The sequence below is a fragment of the Xiphophorus couchianus genome, chromosome 15 (assembly GCF_001444195.1).
Source record: "Xiphophorus couchianus chromosome 15, X_couchianus-1.0, whole genome shotgun sequence".
Classification (NCBI taxonomy): Eukaryota; Metazoa; Chordata; class Actinopteri; order Cyprinodontiformes; family Poeciliidae; genus Xiphophorus; species Xiphophorus couchianus.
This window is the reverse complement of record NC_040242.1, coordinates 15,542,761-15,557,182: the sequence shown is the minus strand read 5'-3', so window position 1 is coordinate 15,557,182 and position 14,422 is coordinate 15,542,761. Positions and strand designations below refer to the sequence as shown.

Here is a 14,422-nt window from a genome sequence, read left to right as displayed (position 1 = left end):
CCCAATTACCATCTCGTCCCATGATATCCTGATGCAGCTATTTTCGTCGGTGGCTTTGGATGGTGGGGTTTATGAAATCGCTTCCTTTACCTGTGGCCGAGGATGGCCTGTCACTAGGCAGGTGAGCTCCAGCGTCTCTCCTTCTCTGATGGTGTACACCCTCTCTGTGTGTCTCTCCTCTTCAACGTTACAGGCATGCCCGGAGTGAATGATGCGGACAGTTGGAGGTGCTGTGGAGAAAAATGTCACAAACCAAGTTAGTGCCACTAAATTCAGAGGCAATGTGTAGTTTAGGGGCATTGGATAAAAGTTCATAAGTTTATCTCAAGGCTATTGTTCCAAATGAGATATTGCCAATCTTTGACGAGCATACATTTGTAAAAAAAATAAAAATAAATAAATAAACTGGTTAACTCACATTTTAGGGAAGTTCTTTTTTTTACACAGCAATTAAACCCATTAAACTCAGAAAAATTATTGTAATTTGTCTTTAAGTTTTTTTTGTGAATTAAATCGGAATATCTATATTATAGAGACTACTTCTAACAGCAGAAGAAAAGTTGAACAGTACAGAAAATAAATTGAACAACCAAGTAACTATGCAATTATTACATGAGAAAAAAAGAAAATTGCAATATTCAAAATTAATGGATAGGCAGAATATGCAAATTAGGGTTAATATATTAGTATTTCACATTATATTGCAAATGTTTCATCACCATAGAATCAATGAAAGCAATATAACGTAGCAAAGACTTCATATTTCACATGCTAATCTAAAATTCAGAGTGTTGGACCAAAGCAGAGTCTCAAACCTGACAAATAGCAGCGCTAAAGGCACTGATGGTCACACAGTGTTGGAGTCACACAAGAAAAAGAAGAGTAAGTAAGCGTCAGGAATTCCCACTGTGCATATCGATAATTTACAAAGCCAGCTGGATAGACTCTAACTGCCCTTAATGCCCACACCTGATGTATATGTTTAGTGACTGAGAAGTGAAGTTCAATGAACACAGTCGGGATATTGTTTAATGATAAAGAAAGGTGTTATGAATATCAAGCCAGGTGTTAAATCTGGTAGAAAACCTGTAGTGAACCATAATGCTCAAATACCCACAATGTGGAAGTAAAACAGTTCTGCAAAGAAGAGAGCGCCAACAGTCCTGCACAGTCCTTTAAAATATTTATTTATGTTCTTGCAAATGCCGGGCTTGGCAAAGATCCAGGTCAGTTTGGTTTGCTTTTTTTTTCTTTCTCCCACTAAAACATGAAATCAACAACTGAAAACAACATCCTTCTTTTCTTTGATGAGCTGAGACATTTAAGTGTGGCAAAATGTGAAAAGAAAATAAATCTGCAACGGGCATTTTGTCAAAATGGAGCTGTCTGCAAAACTTGTCGACTTTCCCTAATATATCTTGGCAAAGCGTAGACTGTGACATCTGAATAAAAACTGAAAGATATAGATATTTTGTTATGGCTAAAAGCAATCAGTATCACTCAGATTTGTGTCAACGCGACAGCCAGCGAGATTGGGAAGCGCATGAAGCAGTAATTTAAATACAGTGTCGAATAAATGACCCTCTGCTGACTCGTAATGAGAGGCCCTCTCTTTTTCTTTATCATCAACTCTAATATCAAAAAGAATTCAGAATGCTATGAAATTATCTGTCAGAATGTATTTATAAGAAAATTATAATTCAAAAGAAGCAACAAGTGATGCACTGCAGAGTTTCGCACTGTGACAATTATAGATAAAAAAAAAGAACCGCCTTAATTTGCACCTGATATTTGTTTGGTTTTGTTATAGACACACGTCTACACCCTTTCCAATCATGGAAAATCATCAATGAATGGGGATGTAGTATACCTAGATACTTATGTATTGCAGATAATCATAGAAGTCTGGAAAAGTACTTGACACATAAGGCAATACCAATTCAAATAACATTGGCTGGAAATGTTATTTAGTCAGTATTAAGTATCCACAGGTGATTGCTAACAGCTGGTACTACTGAAGAAATAATAATTTAAAAAAACGTTTTAATATGTTCACACACCAACAGGCACTGAGACTCAAGTAGTCAGGGTTAAACTGAGCAGAGGAAGGGGTAATTTAAGGTAACCCACTCAAAATATTCGTTCCTACTGAGCTGTGAAAACATGGTTGCTCATAAGCGGCCCCTGACAATACTAGCATCTGTTCAGCATTTATTCCTCTCCAGCTTCCATGATTAGTGAAGAGGTTAGGGACGAGATGGGTTAGAGAGCGGATGCGGGATATGATTAGGAGTAGGAGGAGTACAAAATAGTAGGGGAAAGAAGAGGGAAAAAAAATCCAGCAGGAATTACAAGGAGTCACGCAGACAGCAGCTTGGCTTTCATGTCGGAGGAACGGGCTTCCTGTGCGGGCCCCTCTCGGCAAAGTCGGCCCCCCTGCAGCAGGCCTTCTTCTACCTCCATTCAGGCAGCCATGCTAATGAGCGAAGCGAAGCGACACTCCCCTCCGATGTTGTGTTGAGAGCCTCAGCCAGAGTGTGTGTAGCGGTAACCAAACATCCCTCCCTGATCCCCACCATGCTGTTTGTCTCTCTTAGCTTGTTAGCTTAATGCTCCGTCATGCCCGTCGTGCTTTTCTAAAGGCCTCGCAGATTGATGTGTGCTGATACAGATGCTAATCATATCAGGTTGTTTGGCTTTCTTCAGTCTCCCTCTGCATCTCTTTCCCCTTCTCCATTTAGATTTAAAGACACTGGTGGTGAATTCCATTGGGAGGGTAACGCTTGAGAAATAGGCTCAGTGCAAGGGGCTTCACGCAACGCTGCCACTTAAAACCAAAAAAAAAAAGGGGGCTGAGAAACAAGACCCCAGGGCAAGAGCTAAACAAAGTGCTAATGCCATTTATTCTGATGAGCCAGTATCACAGCAGCGCACTATCAGTCCTGGAGGAAAGCTGGGAAACACCCATAATTAATGAAAATCAGCTCCTATCTGCAACTACACACTCACAACTGCATAAACATACGCTTACTCTTCATGCAGGCAGACATCTCCAAGCTTAAAGCCACAAAAGCAAATAACCCTCTCTCGAGCATACATAATGAGGACACTTATGTTAAAATAGTCACACATATCCTTAAGTGGCTAAGACCTGCTCTTTTATATCCCTTGGCCCAAAGCGTGAAATAAAATCACTCTCATTACTATTTCATTTCCAGTTTTGTTTCTTTTAAAAGCCACTTGATATTCAACTGACAGTAACTACTCATAACATCTCCGGAAAGGATATGTGGGGATGGACAGAAAGACATTAATGCTGTTAGATTTTAGGCCGTGCCATCACGCTGCAAGATGTCAGTAAACTGACAGGACGGAGATAAAAGACTGAGGGGAAGAAGAGTGATAGACAAAAGCTTTGAACACATCATATGCCTTACAAATTCATTATGTGGATTAATATGGTGTCTCATACATTTGGAATGGTGTGCTGGAGGTGTCTTTTATCTTTTCAACCTCTTTTGATTTCTGGATTAAGACCACCCTAACATTTCCAGGACCTCCAAGAATGATTAAAAATTGTTTGTCTGGCTGCAAAGGTGAGTGTGAACGCAAACATGACTCTACCACGCTCCTAGTACAAAGGACATAGGATTCTCTTGGCCATTACGACACATCTGCACAAGAATGTGCCCTCATAATCTGCAAAATTTCCTTATAAATACGAGAGTTTCCTGCACTTCCACCATCAGTATCAGCCATATATGGAGACAGAAAAACCATCAGTACTTTCATCAGTTTGTCAGCATATGAAGAGGCATGTTTTCTGTGCAGCTGCAGTGCAAGACTGAGTGTGCCATACTGAGCAATAATTTTGAGGTGCAGCGTTCCTTTCTGAGCTTATTTCAGTACATTTTGCATTTCAGCTGCAATATAATCTCAAAATTATTACCCAACAGTCAACCTACAGTATATACCCACTCTGGGGTTTTGGGATCTTCTATAGAGCTGAGGAGCACTTTCCACTTTACCTTATGTGCAAGGCGTCTGTTCCCAACTCTTCCACAGTTTAACCCCAAAACTGGATTGATCCATTTGTTGATTGCAATATCTAAGGCTGTTGTAAACGAATATTTTAGTAATCGAGTATTCTATCCATTATTCTTATGATTATTCGAGTAATTGGATAAACAAAATTGTAATAATAAAAAAACATTGGTAAATACAACATGACAGCAGTGTTACTATCAGATATCAACATCAGTCAAATTTTCACATTTAAGCAATTACTTTTCTGTAATTTAGAAAATTAACCTGTAACAATAATAGCTCTCTTTCTAAGTTAACCTGAAGAAAAGTTATACAAAAATCTGAAATTATATTCAATTTAATAATAGAGGCAGGCTCACAAATACGCTTATAAAATGTCTATACGCCAGCTTTTAATTATGTATTCATCTTCAGTCAATTTAATAGATGTACCCTCACCTTGCCCAGCCATTTGTAGCTTTTGTGTTCATGTTAGCGACAGAATTTGACACTTTTGTTCAAATTCACACGGAAACACAATTAACCAGCTACGCGCTCTGCCGCTCATTTGTTGAGACCGGGATGATATGAAATTTATTTTCCAGTTCGTCCGTAAAGCTACGCACAGAAAGCACAGCCACCCGCAGCGTTCAGTCCATCTGCTCACCTGTATAAATAATCCCACCGTGCTCTTCCCCGCCGTTCACGTTGAACGGGTGTTACCAGTCAGCAGCTGCGGGAGGGAAAAGACTGCCGTACTCCAGGCATCGCGCCAGTCAATTTAAGGATGTTTGTTAATCCCCCCCCAAAAAACGACAAAAACCCGGACATTATAGTCAGTCAATAAAATCCTCCCAGTCCGAAGTTGAAAATTGGACGTTATGCTAACACTTAGCTTCCGTTAACAACTCATAGGCGGATGTGAGTACGCTGTGCAACGCCACTAAAGTCCCGACCGCAACACCATGAATTTTAATAATCGAGGTACTCGAATCATTCGAGGAATCGTTTCAGCCCTCGCAATATCTGTAGTGACGACAAACCTTTAAAAAATAATCAAAATACTCAATTTAATAGATTCTTGATTTTTGTCAAGCAAAAGGGTTTTGGTTATACTCAAATTAAAGAAAAATACTCATTATTATGAACCATATGCATATGCTTTCTCCTAAGAAGTAAAAGTGGTTTCTATGGAAAATCTAACTTTATGATTATAAAAATATACTTTGAAATATGAAACAAAATGGAGAAATTAATAATTAAGAGCAATACTTAAGTTTTATAAATGTGCCTTCAGCACTTAAATTTAAAATCAGAATTTAAATAAATTATAGATTCTTTGGAAATTTAACAGGAATGACATACTATTAAATATTAAGTGGGTTTTAACAGTCAGAGTAATGTATTGTTATTCGAATATAGCTTCTTTATTTATGAATGCACAGGTCATACCTTTCGATTATGGGTCATGTCCTCCTGTTATGAAACCATTCCGACTTTTACATCCCCTGCACCAAAATTTATAACAAATTTATCACATCTATTGATTAAACATTTAGCTATCTGCTAGAAGCAAATATGTCCGCCCTCCTTTCGGGAGCTCTGCCTTCTTCACTTCAGTTGGGTGAGACAGAGATGACTGTCTTCTACCACCTATAGAGATGAAATTGGAATTGGCCAAAACACAACCGATGGAGCCATTGAGAGGCAGAGATGCTTCTTGGCAAAAGCAGATGCTAAAATTGACAAACAAATAAATGTGGGGGAAAAAAAAGTCCAACATCTGGGGCTCATTTTCGCAGCGGGTTTAATGTCCTCAGACCGACCCCTAAGGACTACTAACAATATCCTGCCAGCTTTTTGGCTCTATAATCATCTTCTTACAATGGCAAATGAAGGACGACAGATTAAGAAATAGATAGAAAAAAAACACATAAATAATATTTATACTATAGAGAGTAGTTAATGAAAAACAAACCCTATTCCAGAAATAAACTTCCTACTGGCTCTTAACAGGCCTCACAGGACAGAGATGTATGAAATAAAAAACTTAGTGACTGAAATTACACATTCGTGTTGGCCATTTGTTTTCAACTAAGTGTGTAAATAAGGTCAATGCTGCACAAACTATACCAGATGTTTAAGAACATACCATCATTTTTGCATGTAACGTTGTTTAAAGTGATCTTCAATCTGTGTAAATTTATTCAGTCCAGTTTGACTTCTTTGCATAAAAAATTAGCTATGTTGATTTAAAAATCTTTTTTATTCTGCACACAGAATAAAAAAGCTAATATCAGGTTTGAGAGTACAGATGATTTTAGATTTTAGATAAAAATATCAAACACTAATTTCAACATTATTAACCAGCTGCAGGACATACCAATCTTTTCTTGCAGTTCTTAACTAAATGTTCTATTACTTTCTGTAATTTTCAATTAATTTTTTTCAACAGTGAACCCAAATGTTGCCACCCCAACAAATTTAAAGGACTAATCCCTGTTTGTTTATAATTTAGGCAAATTAATCCATGGTGAATGAGCCTGGAAACCTGCTTGAGGAACTGTTTTTGTAGACAGGACACTGATGTCTTACTATCACAAGATCATGTGCCAAATATCTTTTTATATAACCTTTATATACGTGAAATCTTAAGTTTATAATTTGACATTCAGAGCCAAATACATAACATGTCGATTTGTCCCATGATCGGGGTTTACCGGACAAATATCACACAGAAAGTCATTTGTTTGTGTTACCCCCCCCCACACACACACATTGTTTTAATTTAACAATTAAATGCAAAAAAATCAGACACAATCAGGGTGAAAATGGCCAATTTTATTAGCTGGCCAATCAACTGATTAGTGCATCATAAATAACAAGAGAATTAGAGTTAATTGAGAACTGCCTAACAACATGAGAATGAGAGCAGTATGTCATCATTGGCATAATTAGTTTTTAGCCAATACGTTTTAAATTCAATAAGAACAGCTCACCCAATATTCAGAACATAACTCAAATGTCAACTACAAATCACCACTAAAATATGGATCTTTATCTATATAACAGAAATATAAAGTTAAACCAAATCAGATACAGATTGCATGAAACATAATAAACATTGTTTGCACCACTCTGTTTCTTAGTACCTTGAATTTTAATACAAATTAAGACGGTGACCAAAAGCAATTTCAGTAGTGCTCAAGTCATACAAAAATGGAAGGACTATTTATGAATGTAACTTCAGTACATTATAATGATTTAATGTTATATTTAACTCTCCATATGTGTTCAGCTGCAATGAGTAAAAAGCTGTACAATTAAATCTTCCAAAATTTGAGAAGGTGTGACATCCAATATAAATACATTAAAATTGAAGAAGAGTAATATGCAAATTCTCTTTGCTGATGCAAAACATTGGCAACTGCCATTTCAAGGTGAATTCTGTGGATTTCACCGATGAGGACAGGTAGACATGGTCCGCTGTCAAAGGTGTCACACACTGTATTATTTTCTGTGCTTTTCTGCATGCATTTGGAAAGCATACACCCAGCGATTCAGCTGTATAATTGAGAAGCAACTCATCTATGGGGTCATCCATGTGTGTTGAGGACCTGGAATGGTTTTCTAGCAGCACATGCATATTATTACATCAGGAGTTGTCAGAGGGTATTGATTATACACTGTAATGCACTCCCTGCTCTCGTCAGCCTACGCTGCTATTGTAAATGAGAACCTTTATGGATCCGGCTTCGCCCTATCAGCACTGATCATCTATCACACACACTACGTATAGTTGGTTGTGAATTAAGCCGTTCTGAGGTGTGCAGGGACCACTGTGTCAGCTTATCCAAATTAGTGGAGTAGATAGCCTATCAAAATCAAAAGAGATCCAGAAGGACAAAGTAAATGACCTACTTTATTTGGAACTTGTACATTGGGTAGTTTCTCCTCTTCATAGTGCCAGAGGCATGAAAACCTTGAGAGCTGAAAACAAGCAGGCCCATTAAGGCTAAACCCATTAAAATTTGGCTCTAGGACTTGGCACCTGTCCACCAAAATATGCAATGAAGACCAGCAGTAACAAGCATTTCAATTAACTGGTCGATAGAAGAATGAATTTTAAAATACTAAGCACAAAACAATTCTTCTGATTTAACTGTTTCAACCACTGAACTGATATAATTTAAAGCTGGAATATTTAAGGTACTCTAATAGATTTGAGTTTTATGAGGCAAAATATGTTTCATAGACAATCAACAGCAGATTAACTCTTAATATGCATTTGTTAGAGCCAATATTTCAGAGTGCCAAATGCTTTAAGCTAAAAGAAGACTAGAACATCATCAACAAATCAACAAAAGTCATGAGTTAGGATTGACGTGAGTTTGAAAATGGCCAAAGTAGTGGCTAGGAAAGTGGCTCAAGGCATTTCAGAAACATGAGCCCTGGTGGACTGTTCCCATTATCTGGTATTTACTATAACTTAATAAAAAGTGGTCCAAGGAAGGATCAGTTGACATGACCATAGTTAATAAAACTTTATTGATGCACTGTGGGAGCAAAGACTGGTCCATGTGGTCCAATTCACCAAACTGCTGCTGCAGTTCAAACTGCTGAAGAAGTTATTGGTGAGAATGTCCTGCATACCTGTACACCTGTCAGATTACCCATATATTTTTAAATCCCTTTGTTGTCTCAAACTGTGTTTTGTACTCACTTGGGGAACACTTTAAACTAATATGGAGCATGGGAACAAGACAAATGGATCCAACATTGTGATGGTTTGGTGAATGTTGTGCTAGGAAACCTTGATGAAGTCGACTACTTCATCATCACCGCATATGAGTAGAACTCCTTCATGAAGACAGTTTCTACATTTCTTAGATCATAGTTCAAGTGAGCATCTGTGGAATCTGTTAGCCACACAAATCCAATCCAAGAAGGCTCCCCTCACGTAAAGGGGAGCCTCCTCACGTAAAAGGATCTGCTGCTAAGATTTTGGTGCCAGGTAGGGGTTGAGTGGAGTTTAGGGGTAATTAGTCAGGGCTTCTTTTGGCAGCAAAATTGGGATTGATGCACTATTTGGTGGGTGGTCTTTATGTCATCCATAAGAATTAAACTTTACAAATATGCAATGTGAATTATATACCTTAAATGTAAATTGAGAGCTGCTGGAGCGGTTCGCAGCCGAGTGTGAAGCGGCCGGGATGGGGATCAGTGCCTCCAAATCCGAGGCCATGGTCTTGAGCCGGAAAAGGGTAGAGTGCCCTCTCCGAGTCAGGGGGGGTGTCCTGCCCCAAGTGGAGGAGTTTAAGTATCTCGGGATCTTGTTCACGAATGGGGGAAGAAGGGAGCGGGAGATCGACAGGCGGATTGGCGCAGCGTCTGCTGTCAAGCGGGCGCTGTACCGGTCCGTCGTGGTGAAGAGAGAGCTGAGCCAAAAAGCGAAGCTCTCGATTTACCGGTCGATCTACGTTCCCACCCTCATCTATGGTCATGAGCTTTGGGTCATGACCGAAAGAACGAGATCGCGGATACAAGCGGCCGAAATGGGTTTTCTCCGTAGGGTGGCTGGGCTCTCCCTTAGAGATAGGGTGAGAAGCTCAGTCATCTGGGAGGGACTCAGAGTAGAGCCGCTGCTTCTTCACATCGAGAGGAGCCAGTTGAGGTGGCTTGGGCATCTGGTCAGGATGCCTCCTGGACGCCTCCCTGGTGAGGTGTTCCGGGCACGTCCCACCGGGAGGAGGCCCCGGGGAAGACCCAGGACACGCTGGAGAGACTATGTCTCTCGGCTGGCCTGGGAACGCCTCGGGATTCCCCCGGAAGAGCTGGAAGAAGTGGCCGGGGAGAGGGAAGTCTGGGCCTCCCTTCTGAAGCTGCTACCCCCGCGACCCGACCTCGGATAAGCGGAAGAAGATGGATGGATGGATGGATGAAATGTAAATTGATAACCCATTAGCATTTGGTATTTTAGCAAATGTACGATGAACTAAGGGCTGGATCTAAAATCCATGTTTTCTATTCAAAATTCTGGACAGAGAAGCCCAATGCATCCGAGTGCTGTACTGGAGTAATCCTTTGCCGTTTTCCCAATTTCCTTTCTGTTTTTCTCACCATCCACGATGCAATGTTGGCAGTGAGGGCCTGTTGTGGCAGTTTATTTCCGTAAACAACACTAATCAGACATCTGTAGGGAAGGATAAAGCCCAGATTGGCCGTAACCATGCAGCAGTTATCTGTTGATAGGCCCAACACTCCCGATTGGCTGTAAAGAGGCAACAGCTTTCTATATGGTTGGCTAGGACGGCAAGCCAGCAATGGCTCACTGTGGATAGAGTATCTGGCATCCCTCAGAAGATTGGGTGCTGCTCGCCAAGAAACTGTCTGATGATTGGCTGTGCTGACTCCAAAGTGAACTGATTGTCCTATCAATGCCCACAGCACAGGCTGGCTGACAGGGCTGCCTGCTGGCTGGCTTTGCCACTTTCCAGAACACCTCCAGGGGACATACAGTAAATCCGTGCCTTTCGGTGTGAAAGTGCCTAAATGTGTGTATGGAGAGTGCATGTGTGTGTCTCTGTAGTATCCATAACTTTTTCATTGGGAAAGTGTGCAGCTAAGCCCTGCCAGCAGGCACTAACACCTCATTATTCGAAGCCAGGCAGGAAATGGCTTTAAGAGATCTCTTGCCGAGCTGCGCTCCTGGAAATGTGGGTTACAGGTCTTCCCATATCAGCAACAAATGCCTGGGAAATGCCTCTTTAGCTCAAGTTAGTTAGACTGCTGCACTTCATCCCAAATCCACCCACTGACTTGGAGTGGGGTATGATGACCCTAACCCTAACCCACAGAATACAAACGATTTTGATCTTGAGCAAACTTTTTATAGGTATATGTTTGAGTAAAATGAACATTGTTATTCTGTTAACTATTGACAGCTTTTTTCCGATATTCCAAGCAAAATTTGCAGAAAAACAGAAATGCTCAAAATAACGGAAAAGATGCAGTGCTTTCAGACCTCAAATAATGAAAAGAAAACAAGTTCATATTTATTTAGAAACAACAATACTAATGTTATATCTTAGGAAGAGTTCAGCAATCAATATTTGGTGGAATAACTATGAGGTTTTCAGTGGGGTTCAGTGCAGTGGACTCTTTATTTTTTTCCAAAAGTATGTACAGTATATATATATATAAGTAAATAAAACTAAACAGAATGAAGAAGGATACATCATTTCTACTTCTACAAGGGAAAACAACAGGTTACTGACCTACGTACAAATACAAATATCTACGCGTTTCAACCAGAAACAGGTTTTTTATTTTTTTTTTATTTTTTATTTTAGTTTTTGCGGCGCTAGTGGCTCGTATTTTTTCGACAGTGGGCAGACAGGAAGGACGGTGAGGAGAGGGGGGAAGACATGCGGCAAAGGTCGTCGGGACCGGGAGACGAACCCGCAACGTCCGCGTCGAGGACTAAGGCCTCCAAACGTGGGGCGTGCTAACCCCCTGCACCCCCACAGCACGCCCCCAGAAACAGGTTTTAAACTAAAACTATATATTTAATTAAGCACAAAAATGCAGCTTTAAAAACACTCTCCTAAGCCTAGCTTGGGAGATAAGACTCCTGCTCAGAGAAATGTGACACTTAGATGGTCACTAAGCTGTGAAACTGTGCAGGTGAGGCCGAGATTAACAACATGCAACAATAACCATAACGTTTAACACAACACCTAACCATACTATTAACATCATATTTGTTTCTAGAGATTAAGAAGGCAATTACAATACATCGAGTAAAGAAAACCTAAACTAATAATAATAATAAAAAAGTGTTGCTGGTATTAATACATACCTATGGTGCACAAAATGTATTTTTAAGATCCACTGAGGTTACAATAAGAAATATTCTTATAATCATGTTATTTTATGTCCATTCTGACAGAGCAGATACACACACACACACACACAAAAAAAATAAAAAAATAAAATAAAAAATTGGTGTGCTCTGTATCAAAGTTTGATTTATGATCTCTGGAGTATGTTGGGTCTGTGAGACATATGAACTAGGGCAGAACACAAGTGGTAATTTTAAACATTAGGTTATTTCAGAAATGTTCCAAAGTTGGGAGTGATCCTATTATCCACAGTGAGGCACGAACAGAAGGGGCTCATATCAGCAGCCGTAGCCTAAAGGGAGGGAAACGAGCTTGCAACTATACTATTTTAACATCATCAGTTCAAGGCGAGCTGGGATAACGTGGGTGGGCACAGCGAATGAGTCACACTCTTTCCCCATCCCCCCCTCACTCATCATCAGTTTTGATGTCCCCTGAGGAAGGTACTAAGACACTGATGCATTACAGGAAAGGGTTTTAGGGATGGTACAGTCTGGAATATTAAAAGTTATCACCCAACCTTTTTTTTTTTTTTACGCAACCAACTGTGAAGTGGTTCTCTCTCTCTCGTTCTCTCTTATAGTCCATTTTACCTTTATAGCTTTTCTCCCAGGACTTTGATCTCTCTCAGTACAACTTTCTAATATGTCTCATAACCCACTTGACACCTCATCTATCAACCACAATTGTCCCCTGAATGGACCATGCTGCCTGGATTGTCGTTTAATCAATTGCATTGCTACAATAACGCACCTGATTTAATTCACATGCCTTTTACAAGTCTGGTAATTCATACCAATTATAATTGTGTACATATTCAGCATATTTGTCCCTGTTTGTCTGAATGTCAATTAGAACAAACACAATGTTTACTCTCTCACACTGACTCCGGTAGAAAGGGAGGGTGAAATAAATCAATTACTGCGAGTTACGAATGCTGTAAAAACAATTTGTCAAATGTGAAGAGATAATAGAAGAAATATTTGATTAATTTGAAGATGCAACAACAAATAAATGAGCTTGATGACATGGGAGGCTCAGCATTAATGGGTTGTACAAAGGAGTTACTTATTATTTTGTCACACAGTCAGACGCTGAGCCAGCGGCAAAAAAGAGGGAACGGAAGCAAAGCGTCTGTGTCGGGGTCAGACAACCGACTGTAGCAGAAGAAGGAGCTGAAGTAAGTAAGAGCCAGTAGATCAGGCTAATGTGCATCATTTTAAAGGAGTACTTGTCATGACAGCGGACTTCCTGGCACACACTCCCGCTGTAGCAACTCTAAATTTTAAGCAGATTGTTTAACAGTCCATTGCGTAAATGGATATTGCTCATTGACTGTTGTTCTTGGCTGCCCACACAGTGTCGGTGGAAGAAGACAGAGATGTATTATAGATCAGGAGAGGTCTAAAAGAATGAGCCTTCACTGGTATTTGTTGTACCTAAAGAATATGCCAAATTTGCACATCTGTTTCCATCTATGGTACACCACAAAAATAGCTCCCAGTACTAAACACACCCTTACAGTAAGGACCTAGCCTTATTTGTGGAGGTGGATATTCTCTTTTTATTAACTATTCATTAATAAAAATATCTTTTAAACTATTATTCTTAGCCTTGGTCCTGAAAAAATAATGGGTGGTCTTGTGTAATGAGTAGCTACCAAGATGGCTGCCAGATGTACTAATCTACTTCGGAGTGCATAGTAGCCAAGTATTGATAAAAAGAAAATTGATGTTTTATTATGTTATTACACTTAGATATATTTATAAAATACAGCAAAACAGGAATCTATTAGGTTGCTGAGTAGACAAAAGAAAAAATTTAAAGAATAAAATATGTGAAGAACTTAATTCAGAGAGAACAGAGAGATGTGCAGGACTGCAGTCTTTACTGTCCACTTCATATCAAAGAAGTGGACAGAAGCTGTGATCTAGCTCTCTGCTGTCAGAGCAGACTACAATTAGTGAAGGCGACACTTTGTGCTGCTAGTCGTGCTTCCAGCTCAGCTTCCTTTTTCTTGTATCGTCCCTCTAAACAGGCGGTTATGGTTGCTGTCGAAGGGATGTTAAAACTTTAGTTAATGCACTTTGTTAACTTTGACAGTGCATTAAGTCACAAAAGCCCTCAGAATCAACCTGCTTATAAGTATTGTGTCTTTTTCCATCAAGCTTAAATTTTTCTGCGTAATGCAGAAAAATGTAAACATCACATCCTCGCCTTTGATTGAGAAGTTGACGCTGCTCCGACTTGTAGCACGGCGGAATGAACGCTGTTGAGGTGATAACTTAAGAAGCTTGTTAATTGTTTATATATCTAAACAGAGTCGCATAAAATGAATATTGCATCCCACACCGGACTCCGTTTGGACTGTTTCACTTTACCGCCGTGGGACGTATCCTCCATCATCTTTCTTTTTCTTACAACTATCAACTAGTTCCACTAAAGGATGATCAGTGGCGCCCTCTTCTGGATGGTGGTCACACTAATACGCT

At 39.7% G+C, this 14,422-nt stretch overlaps 1 protein-coding gene across 4 annotated transcripts in view; it reads right to left on the bottom strand.

Moving 5' to 3' along the window:
• The window catches only part of LOC114158692 (MAM domain-containing glycosylphosphatidylinositol anchor protein 2), a 201,399-nt gene that overhangs the window by 138,695 nt on the left and 48,282 nt on the right, over positions 1–14,422 (bottom strand). For all 4 annotated transcript variants that reach the window (XM_028040436.1, XM_028040437.1, XM_028040438.1 and 1 more), the window contains exon 2: positions 91–230. In XM_028040436.1, the coding sequence (XP_027896237.1) occupies positions 91–230 (140 nt within the window). The remainder of the gene's footprint in view (positions 1–90; positions 231–14,422) is intronic.